The sequence below is a fragment of the Aythya fuligula genome, chromosome 1 (genome assembly GCF_009819795.1).
Source record: "Aythya fuligula isolate bAytFul2 chromosome 1, bAytFul2.pri, whole genome shotgun sequence".
Taxonomy (NCBI): domain Eukaryota; kingdom Metazoa; phylum Chordata; class Aves; order Anseriformes; family Anatidae; genus Aythya; species Aythya fuligula.
In genome coordinates this window covers 98551290-98570002 of record NC_045559.1, presented here as the reverse complement: position 1 = coordinate 98570002, position 18713 = coordinate 98551290, and the positions used below count along the sequence as shown (strand labels likewise).

The following is an 18713-nucleotide window of genomic DNA, read 5'->3' as shown; positions in this document are numbered from 1 at the left end:
AAAGGTCATGTTGGTATTTTATTTACATTAAGAAACACTGGCATTCAGTTTTGATAAAAGGCAACTAATTACTCTATTATCAGAATTTAGAGTACATGAAAAAAATAAGTTTGAAGTGGTCATATATTTATGTTAGCAGTTGAAAATATCAGAAACATTTTGCTTGTTTGCTTGTTAGGTGTACCTGAGAAGCCACAAATTACTGGATTTACTTCACCAGTTATGGAGGGAGAGAGGATGCAGCTAACTTGCAAGACATCTGGTAGTAAGCCAGCAGCTGATATCAGATGGTTCAAGAATGACAAAGAAGTTAAAGGTATTTGAAAGGACTCCCATGTAATTTGATCCAATTGTCAAAACTATACATTGTTTAAAATTATATTTTTAATTTATATTTGTAAAAATAGTTTAATAGTTTAATATTTAACTGTCAAATGAATTAGTGATAGTATGTAGATAAGGAATTGATTATGAATTACTGTAGTGGACATATAATCAACACTTTATTTGTATCTTCCAGTGGTAAAAAATGATGTATTGGGTTGCTCTGAACTCTGTTCAGCATGTTAAACTTAATGTAAATGTTTCATAGACAAACGTTTTATGTAATTACTGTTGTCACAACAGTAACACTCACCTCAGATATTTTACCTTTTCATTTCTTTTTATCTTTGTCATATGACATATGTCTGATTTAGTCAGTTGCCAGTTTTATGTTATACTACCCTAAGTGACTGGGTGAGGCAGAACTGTCTGGAGGAGATGGGAAAGTGTACTTCCCATGGGGAGTTATGGAGTCTGCTCAGGTAAGGAGTTGTAGCCGTTCTTAGCAGTCACTGGGAAATTTGAAGAAATTGCTATATTATATTTGCTATATTATATTTTAAATCTGGTGTAAAAACTTTGCCTTTCTCTCAAATGGCGTGTATTTGAAGCTAAACCAGCAATGTGGCCATTTGGCTCCTTAACTAATTTGCTCTTCTCAGCAGATCCTAAATGGATGTTTGTTTCTTTTTAAAGAGGGGCTGGGGAAGGAACAATGTTGATGTATGAAAAAGAATGGTGAAAAGGAAAAAACAGAAATAAGAGGAAAGCATTGAGCACATTCATTTCAGTTTAGTTTTCTAGGTCTTCTGAAGAGCACATTGCCATTTCACAAAGGTTAGAAATAAAATAACCTAACCAGTTTGCAGTGGCATCAGCAGAAGTTACATTAGCTTTGTGCACTGTAAAAGGTGAAATGATAAATATGAGAAAAAGATATGAAATTATATGCTAATGCAGCTGACATTAAAGGTTAGGAGTTCGTCTGTCTAGCACCAGTAAATCCAATTGTGTTACAGTGTATTATACATGGTGCAAAAGAATATAAATGATGCCTTGAGTTCAGAGTTGCACCAAAGGGGAAAAAGGCATTCTAAAATTGTAGCTCTATTGCTATTACTCAAAAAAGGAATCATCATGTGGTAAAAGAATACTGTTTCATAGAGTAAGTGCTAGTAATAAGAGAGAGTGAATGTGAAGCACTGAGTATTGTACTTTTTATGTTAGCATTCTGTCTCTCATGTGCACCAAATTAACAAACGAATCTGCAGTTTAGCATTCTAGTTACCTTTCTAGAAGGAGATTATTAAAAACGCAAATATGGGAGAAGCTAAGTATGCATTTTTTTTGTATAAAACATACATTTTTTCAATAAAATTAATTGCATGCTATATACAATATTATGAAAAATATTTATTTTTAAGTTTCAGGAATATTTTTATGTATTTTCTTTCTTTTTCTAGGAAAATTGAGTTTCAAAAATAAATAAGATAATAACAGTTCATTTTGTCTCAATAGATTAAGATATTTTGAATTAGTCTATATATGTTAATATACACAAAGTATCTACAAAGGCATTGAACATTTTGTCTTCATAAACCTATAGTCAGAAGCTGGAAGTTTTTTAGATAGCAAAGCCAATTCATAGTAGAAGTTGATTTTAAAAGTAAACAAAAATTATATTTGCCTTGTAAAACAGCAGAATTTTCACTTTAAAAGATCTGTGTTCCTATATGAATGCTGTAAGCATGCACTCTTATAAATGACTGACAATGAACAATGTATGACAGACATTCTAACACTTTATTATTTTCATTATCAAACATCTATACCTATGAGCTATAAACTAGTGTTAGATAATCTGAGTGTATCTGTATGTATGCCTATCTGATAGACATAGAAGGGCCCCATAGTAGGCTTTTAGAGATCAGATGACCCAACCTCTGTTCAAAAGTTAGATCAGGTTGCAAAAGGTCTTGCCCGATTTGGTTTTGAAAAGTGTGCAAGACAGATTCCAGTCTGTAAGTATTTGAAAGTCTTTACTGGGGATAATTTTCATTATATCTAGATATTTCATGAAGCATGATCAGAATTTGCTGTAGTGTAACTTGTGTTCACTGCCCCTCAATTTTTGCTGTATATGTCCAAGAAGATTTGGTATTTTTGTTCTCTATTACTATGCATTAAGTATTTGAAGATAGCAATTTGTCTTCTATTCATCAGTTTGAATGACCCCAACTGTCTCCAACCTCTCCTTATACATTGTCTGCTTCAGCCACTGACCATCTCTGTGGCTCTTGACTGAACCCACTCCAATTGGTTGACACATCTTCTTAACCTGTAAAGCCCAATTTGGGTGTCTTACTGTAGATGCAGCCACACAAGTACTGAACAAAGAAGAATAACCATTTCCCTTGCCTTCTTGGCTATGCTATGTGTAGTGCAAAGCAGTCTCTTTTTAGCCTTCAACCCTGTATAGACACACTGTTGACTAATTTTCAACCTGTACTCACTACCCCCAGTTCCTCTTCTCTAAAGCTACTTTCTGTCTAGGCATCCCTGAACCCATTTGGTTATAATCATAATCAGAAAAGGTTCCTTTGTAGTGGAATTTTTTAGCCTTTTTTAAGGAGAGGAGTAGCAAGAAAACAAGTGAAATAGGCTACAATAGACATATTTACAAATTATTTTAAAACCCTATTACTAGGGTTTAGTTAAAAAACAAATTATACAAAAGCCCTAGGTAAGTATTTTGAAAGCTAGCATGCAGTAACATGCCCACTGCTTGATCTCCACTGCTATTTATATGGGCTTACATTGTTAGCATATGTTACAATCACACCTTCATCTTAGTATGAAGAAACACCCAAGAAGATACAGCTGGTAAAGTGGACAAGCTAAGTAGTTCTGTTGAGGAGGTTGTCAACAGTTTATAGAATAGTTGCACCATCTTTTTTACAGAGGTAATTAAGGGTTTAATGCCTCCAAATAAGAGGTGTCCGGAGAAATTCTTATAAACATCCACTTAGGAAATCAACTGTTTTTGTTTTTCTGAAGGATTAAGCATCCACAGCCTCTCACTGAAATGAAAGCTGTTGATGTTTTCAGGAGCTGTCTGTCCTCTCTCTGAAGTCAGTAAGCAGTGGCGTGTGTACATTACTTAAAAACAGAAAGCTATCTATATACATGTAGGTGGTTTTTATTCCATTTTGAAACCTAACTCTTGGAACAAAATCTCATATGTGTGCTTCAAAAACTAGTGAAGACATTTGTTTTTTTGGTTTTAATAATTTTGCTTTAGTCCTGGTCAATATTTCTCTCACCTTCTGATCTCTAAATATTAATTGCCACCTTGGCAGAAATTGAATCTCTTACAGCTTAGCAACCAACTAACAAACAAAATGCTTGTATGCAGGAAATTTCTTAGGGAAAAACAAACGAAAACAACATAACCAAACAAAAAAAGAAATTTTGTAACTATGTGGTGTCTTCATTTTTCTGGAGACAATGACAAAAGGCCATCTTTCTGATTTCAGAGGTATTTTTAATCTAGAAGAAACCTAAGCCATTTAAGATTTGTTTTCTAAAATTGATCTTTAATGGAAATTTTATGTAGGTCATCTTCTTCTCTAATGGGATTTAGTATAATTTATAAAACTGAAACCTCTCACGTTTTGTTTTTCATTTTTTTAGGACACAGAGGACATATGCAATCTCGATGTAATTTAAGATACATATTTATGTATTTACACATTAAATACTAAGAGGTGCTCTATTTCTATTTTTTTCTATCAATGTTAGTATCTATACTTTGGTTTAGTTTAATTCATTAATTAGCATAATTCTAGCCAAACAGAATAAACAATGAATAAAGTAAGCACAGGATTAATGCAGGCAATCCTTAGTTCACATGGCTTTAGTAATATTCATATGTTGCATTACTATGAAAGATTATAAGCACTGGCATAGAAAATTTAATATTTAGTGACACTGCGAATACATAAGGAAAGCAGGGGTGGGAGGAGACTGCACTTTTCTGAAGAACTGCAGGGACAGTTTATATCAGATTTGGACCTAAACAAATGAGAGAATGGTGAAAGAAATTGCCCTCTGAGTGCAGTATCATGTTACCAGTTTTGAAATTTTTGATTTCAATGTGTATCTCCTCCTCTGATAATAGAAGAAAATTGTGGAATAACTGCAGTCTAATTACTTGTGGTTTAAAGGGATCAATATAGATATAAAAGGTATGTTTTTTCAACAAGTGTGATAGACAATGTAACTGTCTGATGTTGGACTGTTTTTTTTTTTCTGAAAATACTCAAAACAAAAATGTTTGCTTGTTTTCTCTTTCAGATGTTAAATATTTAAAAGAAGAAGATGCAAATCGTAAAACATTTACAGTCAGCAGTACACTGGATTTCCTTGCAGATCGCAATGATGATGGTGCAGTTGTAAGTTGCAGAGTAGATCATGAGTCCCTAAACTCTACACCTCAGATAGCAATGCAGGTTCTAGAAATACACTGTAAGTAATACACATTATATATGCTTGCCTTTATAGCTTCGTTTTGTTTTAGAGTTTCTATTGTAGGAAAATTATAAAAATCTCTGATACAGTGAGTACTGATAACATCTTTATGCCACTTTTTTTTTTTTTTTTTTTTTTTTTTTTTTTTTTTTTTAATTTCAGGAGTAACTCTAAAGATGTTAGTGAGTGTTTACTAGTGAAAATACCAGGAACTAAGTTCCTGGTTTGCTTTGCAAAATGGTAGAGAGGAAATGCATTTGTCTTTCTTTGTTTATCATTGTAGCAATATCAAAGAGGGCTTTAACATCGATCATAGTAGTCCAAGACTACCCTTGAAAATATCTGAAAACTTGAAACAAGGGTATGAAAAGAAGCAAGTTTTCAGCCAGACTGCTTCAGGAACTTTGAATCCTGCTAATGAAACTCTATGTAATTCTGGAATAGCAAAAGTCTAGGAGGAAGAGCCCTTTAAAATGTATTTTTAGGACTTGTCTATATAGGATACTGATGTAGATATGCTCAAAGTTTGAATGAGTCTGCCTATGTATCTGTGTGCACTACTAGAAAGTCGTGTTGTCCTTCAAGTCACTTTTCTCACTTATAAATTATGAGACACTCAGGAGAACATCTTTTTCACCATCAGATGACATTTTCATATTCACTTGCATTATATGAAAGTGAAAGGCCTTGAGGGGAAGACGTATGAGGAACGGCTGAGGTCACTGGGCCTGTTCAGCCTGGAGAAGAGGAGGCTGAGGGGAGACCTCATCACAGTCTACAACTTCCTCGTAAGGGGGTGTCGAGAGGCAGGAGACCTTTTCTCCATTAACACTAGTGACAGGACCCGCGGGAACGGGGTTAAGCTGAGGCAGGGGAAATTTAGGCTGGACGTCAGGAGGGGGTTCTTCACAGAGAGGGTGGTTGCACACTGGAACAGGCTCCCCAGGGAAGTGGTCACTGCACCGAGCCTGTCTGAATTTAAGAAGAGATTGGACTGTGCACTTAGGCACATGGTCTGAACTTTTGGGTAGACCTGTGTGGTGTCAAGAGTTGGACTTGATGATCCTTAAGGGTCCCTTCCAACTCAGGATATTCTATGATTCTATGATTCTATATCAACCATTCTGCAGTGTACTGTTACATGGGCTTCTGTAGAACACCTGTACTTGTTTGTCAGCTGAAAGAGACATTTGCAAAATATTGTCAGAACAAGTGATGGGGAGAGACCTTTCATAGATCTGTTTCTAGGGTAGGTGTAACCAAAGGAACCTATTATAAAGCAGACAAGCTTGTCCATAAGGCAGACAAGTTTCCAGTAGTTCCCAAGACACCATGTCAAGGACTGCTGGCATGTATAACTTATTTCTAAACAGAGGAATAGTTCTGTAAGTGTCTAAGACTTGTAGCATACATAAAATGTGATGGCAAAAACACTCCATGCATAGAAGCTGACAGCATTGCTAAAAATGCCATCTGCAAGAAGTCTGAAATGATGCAGATGTGGATTAGTATCCATAAGTATGTGTACTGAAAATAACTATTTTCTGATACATTCTGTGCATCACTTTACTGAGGGAGATCAAAGCCTTTCTTCACCAAATGACTGTTAAGCACCTGCCTCTCCTAAAATGTTCTAATGACATCTGTACTAGAGACGTGAATCCTTAACAGCTTTATTTCCATGAATTCTAAATGCCATCACCATCAGCCACTGATCTGGTGCATGCTATCACATCCAAATTGCTAGCTCTTCTTCCAGTGCCCTGCTCAAGATGTTGGCTCTACAGGAGATCTACCAAATCGAATGACACAGTAGATACAGAAAACAGTATGGTACAGTATAATGATACAGTAGATACACAGGGGGTTTATAGGGGGTTTAAACTGAGTCACAGTGGCTGCAGTATAATGTGATTCAAGGTAAAGGAAAGCTTCTGATTTATGTGAGTAACATAAGGCAGAAAAGCCTTTCTGTCATATACAAAAGTCATATACAAAATTTCCTGAATATACACTGTTTTTCCCTTTGCACCCTAGGCAGCAAGATGCTATCTTACTAAACACCAACAGGGAGCATCTTTCCCTTTGCCTGTTGCTTCTTTTTTTGAACAAGACCCTTCTCTGTTTTCTGCACATTCACTGAAGTTCTTCAACAAGGACAAACTGCACAGGGTGTTTACAATCCCTGATATTCTTTATGTGCTATGCTGCCCCCTCAGAATGACAACTTACCAAAAGCCATAAGGCACAATTAATTATTCTCTATCCTTCCTGGTTGCTTCATTAATTTTCCACTAACCAATTTAATGCTCTCCAGAACTAGTATAGAATCATTACACATTACACATAAGTGAGAAATGTGCCAAAATATGCTTAGGTTTAGAAGAGAGGGTAGGAATGCCATATAAAACCATGGAGAAAGCAGTATTTTATTACTGGTGACAAGGAGACTAAGAACAGTCTATTGTCCTTTTCCTTACCACTTACAACTTCATGGTCAACATCTCAGCAGTCTTACCTGGGACAAGGTTTTAAAAGAAATTTTAGGAAAAGAGAAAGATGATGTGGTTCAGCAGAGAGCCTTGAAGGAAAAGGTACAGAAGGGTGATTTGCTAGAGCAATCACAAAGACTTTGAATGGCTTACATAGCACTGGAACTGTGGTCTTTGATTTTATTCTCCTGCTTGTCCTCCTCTATTGCTCACCCTCACAGCTGTGGTACTGCAGTCACTGGAAGCTGATTTTTACCCATCAATTCATAAGATACAAACATGGTAGAGATATCCTACTTGTATTAATAAGAGTCATGCTCACAGGACCCAATGTGTGAGATGATCCAATATATCCTCAATACCAGCTGACAGCAGTTCAAAAATAGTGCTGACAAAACAGATGAATTAACAGGACAACATGAGAAACATCATAAGAATTTGTTAATTTGAAGTCCTCTAGTTCCAAAAGTCACGCTGCCTAAAATCACAAGTAGTGTGGCATTGCTCCATAGGGCATTTGTTCCAAATGTTCCAGTGTACTTCAAATGAGGAGACAGCTTGGAAATAGTATGATAAGCAAGTATCTTAAATGGGTGAAACAGAATGGTACAGATGGATGTTAGTTTGCCAAAGAATGAACACAAAATTGATTTGGTATCACCTGCTAGAACTGCACTTGGCTTTTAAACACCTTTCTAAAATCTGAGGAATTCTATCTGTAGATAGCTCCTTACCAGTGCATCATGACAGGTTAGAAAAAAAGGGCAATAATAAATTGCCTACCTATTTCTGTTGTTTTCTGCCCTGTATAATTATGCTTGAAAGTAAATAATAATGATAATAATAAAAATCTTCTTTGTTTCAAGCAACTATCCCCTGATAGTGGGCAAAACAAATGTGGCTTCATCAAAATGCAAAAAAGATATATATAAAAAATAAAAGCAAATTAAAAAACAGTAGGAACTGCAGTATTGTGTTTGTATCCAGTAGGTTAAAAAAAAAAAAAAAAAAGGCAACATAATGTTTGGAATGACAGGCTTTTTTTTTATTTATTTATATCTACTGAATGATAGTATAAAATTAAATCTGTCTTAGGCAATCAGACTATATGAAACAGGTATTTATAATGAGTCCACAGAGGTCTAGATGCTTTTGAATCCACACAACTGCTTAACTGCTTTTGTCTTTAATAGGAAGTACACTTAAGAATACTAAAGCCAGTAATGCTATCAGCAGTTATATCAATATGCAATATACTTCCCCTCACACAATCTTGTTGTTGTTTTTTTTTTTAGTGTGATAGAGCAATCAAATCAGCTTTCACCAGTAGTATGACTGTACATTAAATTGAGCTGAGAAGTGAACTTAAGAAAAAAAAGGTGGTAGTGGTAGTGTTTTTTTTTATTATATATGTATGTATTTGCATATATGCATATGTAATAGTAATACTTTCTGAGTCTTTCTGCTGCTCTTTTATTTTTTTAATAGTCTGGTCCAGAACTGGAGATTATCTATATTACTTACAGCTTGACCAAAAGAAAGGTATCTTAAAGGAAATTGGGATCAGTTCTTGTTTTCACAGGTCTTTCCAAATTAATTTTGCAGACTTCAGATCTTAAAATAATATCAATGCTATTGGGGTGAGCATGCTCTACCCCAGTCCAGACTGTGAGATAATTAGCTTCTCCAATCTATTGAGCTTTATTTATCAGTAATTTGTGTTATGTCTCACTTGTGCTTAAGCCTGTTCATCTGTATGTCATGCTCTGTGCACTGCAGGGCAGCCCAATGGCCCAATTGTTTCTCTTGTGCTGAAAGGTTCAGCCATAATTTACTTTCTGCTTGGCCAGCAGAGGTTTGTGGTAGCATGACACTGCTTGCTGAGTTTATTTTTCCTCTGACCCTTACTGTCAACAGTAAGCCTAAAATAGACTCGTATCCCCTGCGGCTTTGCTCTGAAGTTTGCTTGTCAGCCTAGCTGCCACTGATTATTAGGAGGTGCTTCTTGTAAGTGGTAAATACAAATCTCAGAGGGATGTTTTGTTTTATTGTTTACTTCTGCTTTCAAACTAAAATAAGGTGTTCTTCATTCCTGTGTTAAGGAATCACAGGTGCAGCACTTGAATTTTGAAAGCTTCTCAGTGCAATATTTACAGGATTGTATACTGTAAGTCCTCATGCACACTCCTAAAAAGACACTTTGACGGCAAATACAACTTCTGGTCCAGATCTGGGAAGTGAGTGACTTCTGCTCATCCTTCCTCATTGTCTCAGAAGCAGCATCTTCATTTTCCTCTGGGTCTTTTCCAAGCAGAAGCCAGCCAACATGTTACTTCCTACTGAACAGAGTGCCATAACATTACCCAGTGGTAATTACCTTACCTTAGTAAAAATCCTCTGACTACAGTAAATTACCCAGCAGACCTCAGTAAAAATTAATTGTGTAAGTCTGCCCCAGAGGCTACTTTGAAACTTTAAAGTGAAATCAAATCATTTGAACTTCAAACCTAATCATCGTAATTCTAAAATGGCATCTGTGATGCGATTTGTGCTGACGGACACAGGGAAATTTTGCTCTAAAACTGACCACACTCCCAGATGACAGCACTAATAAGCTAAATATGTGTTATGTAAAGAAGTGTCTAGAGAAGCAATTTTGAGTAAATTCTATATTGGCAGACACAGATGTGCAGTGAATTGTCAATCTGACAAGTCTATAGCCATAGTTAACTTGTTTCTATAGGCTATTCTAATGATATTTGTGTGACAGGCTGTTCCTTCATTTGTGGGTTGTTATTAGATTCTTTTGCAATGAACGTCTGAACTTGGCTTTAAAATTAGGCAGCTATTCCAAGAGATTGTTGGCTATTGTATGGGAAATACAGCTATTGATTTTGCATTAAATAAACAAAGCACTTCAAATGCAGGAGGCCACAGATAAGCAAATCAGCAATGTACTTGTGCAGCCTTGTAGAAAATTGTGTGTGCGCATCCGTGTATGTGTTCAACGACAGGGTATTACTGTGATTTCTAGTGTATTAACAAATGGAGGTTTCTCTGACAACAGGATTGGTTTAAAATTTTTGCTGGTGTAAGGCAGAGTAATCTTATCAAAGAGGTACATTAGCTGATGCTCACTAAGAGAGTTATTCTCTCACTAAGAGAAACTGTTATTTTTACTTGGCTGGTTTCATTTTGTTTGTTCGTTTTGTTTTGTTTTCTTGTTGTTGGAATGCTATTTCTACTATTTTGCATTCAGAAAGGAAGGTGTTAAGTGAAAATATAAGATATGATTTATATATATTATAATATGCAATATATGAAGTATATATGAAATGAGTTATTATTTCGTAATACTATATGAAAATATTTCATAAGTACTATATGAAATAAGTTATTACTTTTTAAAAGGCAAGAAAATGGTCATACATGGTGGTCATGACTGTTAGACCCTTTGTCTATGGGGAATGACTAAGAGACAGTTCCACGTGAGAACAGTCTATTGAAAGAGGGGAAAAAAAAAAAGCAAAAAAAAAAAAAAAAAAGCTTTTTTACATCTTACTGTTGAATTCTGATGAATTAGTTACATTTTTAAATATCTTTGGTGACTGTTCAGGGTGACCATATCAACTATGGACTTGCTGTTTTTTTTGTAATTCAGAAGAGGCAGTTGTGTGCTCACACAAAAGCACATGAAGTTGGACATCTCTTAGCTATGATAAATTCTGAGGGGAGATGGACATTTTTCCCGGTTAACTACATCTGGTCTGTATTGTAAATGGGTAGAATATGTCCCATCTTCATTTTATTTCAGCCAAGTGGTGGCTGAGGTATAATTTGAGTGTTTGGGAATTGTGGTACATCAGAGACCTGTGGAACTTGAAGCAGGTAGCCAATATCTCAAGCTTAAGCCTTCTTTCAGGAATACCAAGATGGCACAGATAAAGCAGAATGTTCTTTGGCATGGTCCATCCTATTGCACAATATAACATATGTCAAGGAGACTGAGCACATGGCTGAGGAAATTTCCCATTGAAGCAGCAGAGTTGTCCACAAATGGATGTACTCCTAATGCCTTCATTGGCTTTAATACTTCCTTCTTCAGAGTTCTTAGATTCAGCTCTGAGAACCATATATATTTATGATGGGTTTTTGTTTGTTTTGTTTTGTTTTGTTTGTTTTTAAAATCCTTCTAAGCTCATATTGGAAAAGCTACACACATACCTGAGTCTGATCCATCTTTCTGACAGAGAAGGACTGTCTCTCACAATCATAGGATAGTCCTATCCTTTGGAGGTCAACTCTTCTCCTGGAGAGATGTTCCTTCTTTTCTCTTTCAGTTAAGAAGTTCTGCTAGATTCCTGTTTTCTTGAGAATGATAAAATTTTGAGGTCTTAAAGTTGACTCCCTGTTCTTCTGAGACAAGTTCAGTCTTTGTACACCTTCAGGTTTCCACAAAAGACTCACCTGTGATGACATATTCTTCTGATGTTTACCCTTAAACAGTTTTCTTTGTTTGTTTGTTATGTTTTTGTTTGTTTGTTTGTTTTCCATAAATCACAGTGTGAACAGTAATGTGGACAATATAGCATCTCAGTGGTATTTCAGTACTGTGGTGACCAACCTTCCATTCTGTCTCCCTTAAAGGAATGATATTTCCATACTTGACAATGTAAAAGACAGTTTTAAAAATAGTAATAATAACAATGCAAACTGAAAGATGTAGCATTCCCTACAAGTACAGCTCTTCATATTGAATGAAAAGTAAATAAGAAGTTATTCTATTTAATTATTTAGCTCAATAATTATGTAAACACTATGTTAAAAAGCTAAATTATCTTGTTTGAGCTTTTTGTATTAATGAATGTGTGAAACAAATGAAACATAAAGGATAGCTATGGTAAACAGTAAAGAATAATATCTATGAACAAGAAAGTTCAGTGCCACAATTTACATTTTTAAATGAGATCAATTAGGTTAATGATGGATGAAAATAAGAAATCCATTATTTAAATGCAAAATAATTCAAAAACTTGTGGGTCCATTTACTACCAAACTTTCATCTTTCAAAGGGGATATCTAGTTCAAAGGGTTAATGTACAATCCTGACCTTTCCCATCTGGAGGCTTATGTTCAAATATGGTTTACAAGTGAAATCTAATCTCACATAATTTATTTCTCGCTAAAATCTTTTATAGGGAAATCCACTGAGTTGCTCATATATTCTGCATAGAGATTTTAAAAATATGATGTGGGCAGGTTATTCCACTTCACTGTAGAGTGTTTAAGGGAGGCTCAAGAATGTTTGAAAGGAAGTTTGGGAGGGAATGTTTAATAAAAATAGTATGTTCAGCAAATAAACATTAAATATAATTGTTTCAGAAGAATAATCTTTTAGGCACAGGAAAGAGACAACCTGTGGGAAAGGACTGAAAAGACAGAGAAAATGACTACACCGGGAAGAGGAGCACAGGAAGGTCACCTCTGAACCAGTTACAAATAAATATTTGAACAGCATAGTACTTTGTATGTGGAGATGGTAGCTTGGGTCAGTGTGGTGACATTCTGGAGTTAATGAGCACTGGTGGGCTAACAACTTTTGTCTCTCTGGAAGGGCTAGAACCTTATAGAGCACACTATAGGCTTTTGAGGTTGTGTGGTCAATTTGTTCATGTCTGGCCATGAGCTATTGCCATCAGTAGAAATGCCCACAATGACTCAGTCAAGCCACTGAAGAATATTCTTTGGTGATCATAAAAAAAAAAGTTAGTTCATCTAACAGGTTTTTGAAGCTCCTAATCTAAGCAATGATCAGTCACTGAAAAGTAGTTAAAAACTAAATAATTTATCTGCATTGTATTTCATAGGATTAATGCCTATATGGATGTAATTTATATTAGATGATCTGTGTAAGAAATATGTAGTGGAAGATTGAATTTACAGAAAAAACTAAAAGCAAGTTTTTAAATACATTTATTTTAACTGCTTTATGTTGCATTGCACTAATAAGACAATAAAGACTGAGTGGCTGAACGATGACAATGCAGTGTCTGAGAAGCTCCAAATCAGGTCTCAATTTCAGAAAGAATTTTTCATGTACATGACTAAGATCCATTAAGCCCCATGCATCCTTCAAAATATACTTAAGATATCTTCTTTGTTCTTTTCTAGCTTAGACTAGGTATTATTTCAAATGGTATCATCTTGGAAGGAGACTGAAAATTACACCATCTTTATAGCTCAAACCCCATGTTACAACCCATCTCACTGTAACCTAGTGACAGAAAGTCAAAGAAGTCCTTCCCTATTGAAGAGTTTGTAGGGGTAGTTTATTTCCAAAATTAATGACTAGCAAGCAGGTGAGACAGCTTGGAAGAAACATGTATAGAGGTTATTAGTAGGACTTTCCAAAGGAGAGAAGCTTGCCCTTCTTCAAAACATGATATATATTTATAAGAAACGAGTCAGATTTTCATGTCCTGATAGTAAGACTTAATGATTTTTTATAGATTAAAATTTTACAGTGCCCACTGTCTGATAGAAATGTCAGAAAAAGGCTTGAAGGGGGATGCTGAACATCCAGAGCTCTTATTTATTCCTTCAACAGTTTTGAATGTGCTGCAATTCTCAAGCCATATTCAAGATAATTTAAGTCAAATGCGAGAGAAAGCTGAAGGCAGTAAGGAAAAGAAACTGAGGACACAGAAGAGAAAGTTATATCAAAAGGTCATACACTGACTCAGACTTAGGCATTTCTTGAAACTTTGGGATTTTAGAAGGTTGGTGTTTTTTTTTTTGTTGTAGTTTTTGTTGTTGTTTGTTTGTTTTTGTTTTGTTTTGTTTTCTCTAGCTTCTTCCTTTATTTCTCTTAGGTGACATTAAAAAATTGAGAAAATGAATACATGTGAGTAAGTTGAAGGGAGTTATCTTTGTAAGATAATAAAGATCTTAAAGGGAACAAAGGTGTATGTCTGAAGAGGTGAGCAAAATGGGGATTACTTGTTCTTAAGAAGTGGCATAACAGAAATAATTAAACAAAATAAAAGTTGTGAAACTAAGCTTCATCACTTGAGTTCCAAAGTTCACTTGATCACTGAAGAAAACAGAACAGAGTTGCCAATGACAATATAATTTCTGCCTTGTCATTCCTGTGTGTATGGGACTTAAAGGATAACTAAGAACCCAGTGACCCTATTCTGCAAAACCATACAGTGGGGAAATAACACAGGTAGTGCTACTGGTATTATTTTCATGAAGTGGCACACGCGTATAACTGTGGTGAGAGTACCTCTCTTTCTATCACTTAGCTCAGCAGGGTCTCCCAATATAGCCAACATTACGCTCACATTTCTCTCTCAGTTTTAAGACCAACTACAAAGCAGGTAAGAACGATCAGTGTTGTCTTTACATGACAACAGGAAGTATAAGGTTTTAACAAATTTTAAGTGGAATGGAGAGGAGCTGATGAGTTTTGGTAGTGTACCTCCATCTGCTCTTTCACCTTCACAAAACTGCAAGCCATGCATTATGCTCTATCACATATTAATCTTTTTTTTTTTTTTTTTTTTTTAGCAATTGTGGTGAATGATTATGATATGACTGATAGCTGAGATGCTGAAAGAGGTACTATGAATATTTCTAACAAAGTACCAGATAATCAATTTTTATGGAATTAGTAACTTAAAGGGTTTCCTGCCAGGTTGGTACTTGAGTTCAGGCACTCATGAATTACAAGTGTCAAGAGGGAATATTTCACTGATCAAGCTTTTTTTTTTTTTTTTTCCTCCACACTGGCATTTGGCTTGTTGTTTTGTATCTAGGAGAGAGTTTTTATAGTTTTCTGGTGCAAGCTGTTACTACTTTCTTCTTCAACAAGCATTGTTTTAAACTAAATTGAAAGAGATGAGATAAAGGATGACATAATAGTCATCAAAGAATCTCAGATAACAAAGGGACTATATGCTGGTTCTAGTCTTGCTTGACTGTAGAGTGACTTTTAAAGGAGTAAAAAAAGAAGGTATGGGAATATCCATGCAGATATGATACGAAGTATTCACCTTTATCAAAGCAAAGTATTTCAAAAAATATCTTAAAGCTTGATTTTGTAGTGTTGTTGAACAGATTTATTGAAATGAAATGCAATTGCCATGACACAAGACACATTTGATCTAGATCGTCTTTCCCACAAATACTACTAATAAAATAAAGTCAGATGCAAAATACTTCTTTCATCTCTTTAAGCAAGGAGTAATTCATTATATTCTGAAGGAGAGCATTGAAGATACTGTATTTCCCAGGGTAATTTACAAAAGTTTATCAATGCAGATTTGCTTTGTGAGTGCCTATTACAAAACAATAAGGCACAAGCAGAAGCCACGCTACTTGTCATTTACAAAAGAAGCCCAATTTGGAAGAATGCTGATTCACAGCTGTAGGATACAAGCAGCTGTTAAGTGTAAAAGCTATTAAAAATGGTGAGTACTTTCACAGAGCTGATTAGAGTACTCCTCTCTCTTCCTTCAGATCTCATTTGGGATAGCCAATTTTATGTTTATTTTTGTATGTACTAGAGTGGTTTATCCTTGGAAATTTCTTTAAATTTCTCTTTTTTTAATTTTTTTTCTAAGTCTAATTTCTTAGGTTTGTTGTAGTTGTTTTAGAAATGGGAATAAAATTGTGTAAAAATACTGAATTTTTAAAGTTTTGTGATTACCATCCATATATGAAATAGATGATCTCACAGTTTCTGACAAAAAAAAAAAAAAAAAAAAAAAGATACCTTGGATACCTTAAGGATCCTATGCTTTCTCCAGTCCTAATTAATCAGTGAATCACAGAATCTTCATCATCTTCAGAGATATCTGCTTATTTTGTCTTTACATCATGGAAATGATGGAAAGTTTCCAAGGAAATAATAGAGAAAAAGCACTATGAAAAACGAAGAGGTCTGTGATATGTGAAAACACGCTTTTTTTTTAAAAAAAAAAAAAAAAAAAAAAAAAAAAAAAACAGACACAATCAAGTACAAAACAAATGAATTAGTTTCTCAGGAAATACTTTAAAAATCATCTGGCAGTCATTTATTACCAGGTAGCAATAATCTTTTATTATTGCACTGTTAGATTTTTATAACATTTTTAAAATGATAGCACTAGAACTGTTGTTGTTCACTGACATGATAAAATGTCCAATCAATTTATATAAGTTTTTAAATATTCAGAAGGTTTGCAATCATTAAATAACACTACAAGGTAAAGATATGCTGTAGGTAGATAGCAATTTAGTTAAACATATAGGAAGAAAAGTGTGTTGTAATGAATCAGTCATACTAATTTGAAATATGGCACAAAGAGAAAATGGTGGTTATTGTACAAAAAGATTGAGCATAAATAATGATTGAGTAAAATTGAGCATTATAGATATTTGCAGAATATGCTTCTACACACATTTATATATGAGAACTTAGAGTGGTCTGAGAGTGATCCTGAGAGTGAACAGGAAGGTGGGGTGCTAATCGAGTACCTCGAGTACTGTGTTCAGTTTTGGGCCCCTCGCTACAAGAAGGATATGGAGGTGCTTGAGCGAGTCCAGAGGAGGGTGACCAAGCTGGTGAGGAGTCTGGAGAACAAGTCTTACGAGGAGCGGCTGAGGGAGCTGGGCTTGTTCAGCCTGCAGAAAAGAGGAGGCTCAGGGGCAACTCTACAGGTACCTTAAAAGAGGCTGTAGCGAGGTGGGGGTTGGTCTGTTCTGCCACGTGCCTTGTGACAGGACGAGGAGGAATGGGCTAAAGTTGCGCCAGGGGAGTTTTAGGTTGGATGTTAGGAAGAACTTCTTTACCGAAAGGGTTGTTAGACATTGGAACAGGCTGCCCAGGGAAGTGGTGGAGTCACCATCCCTGGAAGTCTTCAAAAGACGTTTAGATGTAGAGCTTAGGGATATGGTTTAGTGGGGACTGTTAGCATTAGGTCAGAGGTTGGACTCGATGATCTTGAGGTCTCTTCCAACCTAGAAATTATGTGATTCTGTGATTGTGTAATACATTTTTATCCCTTTTAGTGACAAAGGAAAACACATGAGCTTTTCTGGGCAGTGGCAATTGCTGGCAATGAAGACATCTTTAAATAGTAGCCCTTGGTGAGAAAAACCTATCTATTCATCTGGACAGGACTATAATATTATGATCCATTCCTGTTGGGATTTTTGTTAAAAATAATGCAGCAAGTTAGGGCAAGAGGAGGAGAATGCAGTGAGCCTCATGAACCAACCAAAGCAGATTTTTTTACATGGCATAAAAGCACAACTCATTTGCTGAGAAGGTGAGAATTCTGTTATTCCTATAAATCACAACAAAATTTCCTCTGGAGGAGTCAAGAAACCTCCTTCCTGTGCCTCTGCCAAATGATCTGGCAACCATGACATGGATGTTATACCATTGTGGAACACTGTATTTTTTAATGTGAGCTATCTGGAGGTTACGCGAATGTTTTCTGAACTGGAGAGTAGTTAAGACATGCTCCTGGTGTTGCTTAGGGTTCATGAAAGTAAATACTGGCATTCTTGGGAAGCTCATTGATCACAATGGGAAGCGTGGCTCTGTTACACAAGCATAGATCTCTTCCCAAATTGATACAATGGCATCATTTATATGAATGGATCCGCTGCAGAATTACATTGTTAAACAAAGCCTAGTAGTACTTTTAAAGCTTTTTAAATAATCTGTAGAAGAAATGACTTCTAGTTAACTTCTAGTCAACTTCTAACAAGTGATTTACTCTTCCCTTTCTTTACTGGTGTCTTACTTATTACTGCTAACAGAATTTGCACACAGACGAAAGTCCAAGAAGGATCACAGAACTCATTACAATAAACTCAGATTCTTAGTGCAGACGGAGAGACTTTCATAAGAGCATAAGCTACAGAGAGAGAATCACCTTCAAAGAAAACACGTATAAGAATCAAAGTATTCCAGTGGAGGCCTAGGGTCAAATGATGTTAATGGGATGTTTTCAATTATTTAGAACATGAATAGGGAAAGGATTGCATTTCCCCTGTTTTTGAAATAGGCACTTGATAATTTGGTTCCATGGAAACTAATCAGATAGGAGGTGCTTGCTTTGGAGGCTTATTAATGTTTGTTGTAGTCTTATGTTGTATAGGAGGTGTGCATTTATATTGGCAAATAATGTTTGAACTTCTGTGCCTCCCTTTCTTTCCATCATTTTAATTAGGTCCAGCTCTTTTAGTACTGGCCACTCTTCTAAGTTCAAACAGTGTGAAAATAAAACAAACACAAAATCCCCATATTGTTTAAGAAACAGAGATTTAGGCAGCATATATCATACTGATGTGTACCATGAATAGAGGAAA

General features: G+C 35.5%; 1 protein-coding gene across 2 annotated transcripts in view; it reads left to right on the top strand.

Moving 5' to 3' along the window:
- The window catches only part of CADM2 (cell adhesion molecule 2), a 664105-nt gene that overhangs the window by 540027 nt on the left and 105365 nt on the right, over window positions 1-18713 (top strand). For both annotated transcript variants that reach the window (XM_032208157.1, XM_032208156.1), the window contains exons 5-6: window positions 179-316; window positions 4681-4851. In XM_032208157.1, coding sequence (XP_032064048.1) covers window positions 179-316; window positions 4681-4851 — 309 coding nt within the window. The remainder of the gene's footprint in view (window positions 1-178; window positions 317-4680; window positions 4852-18713) is intronic.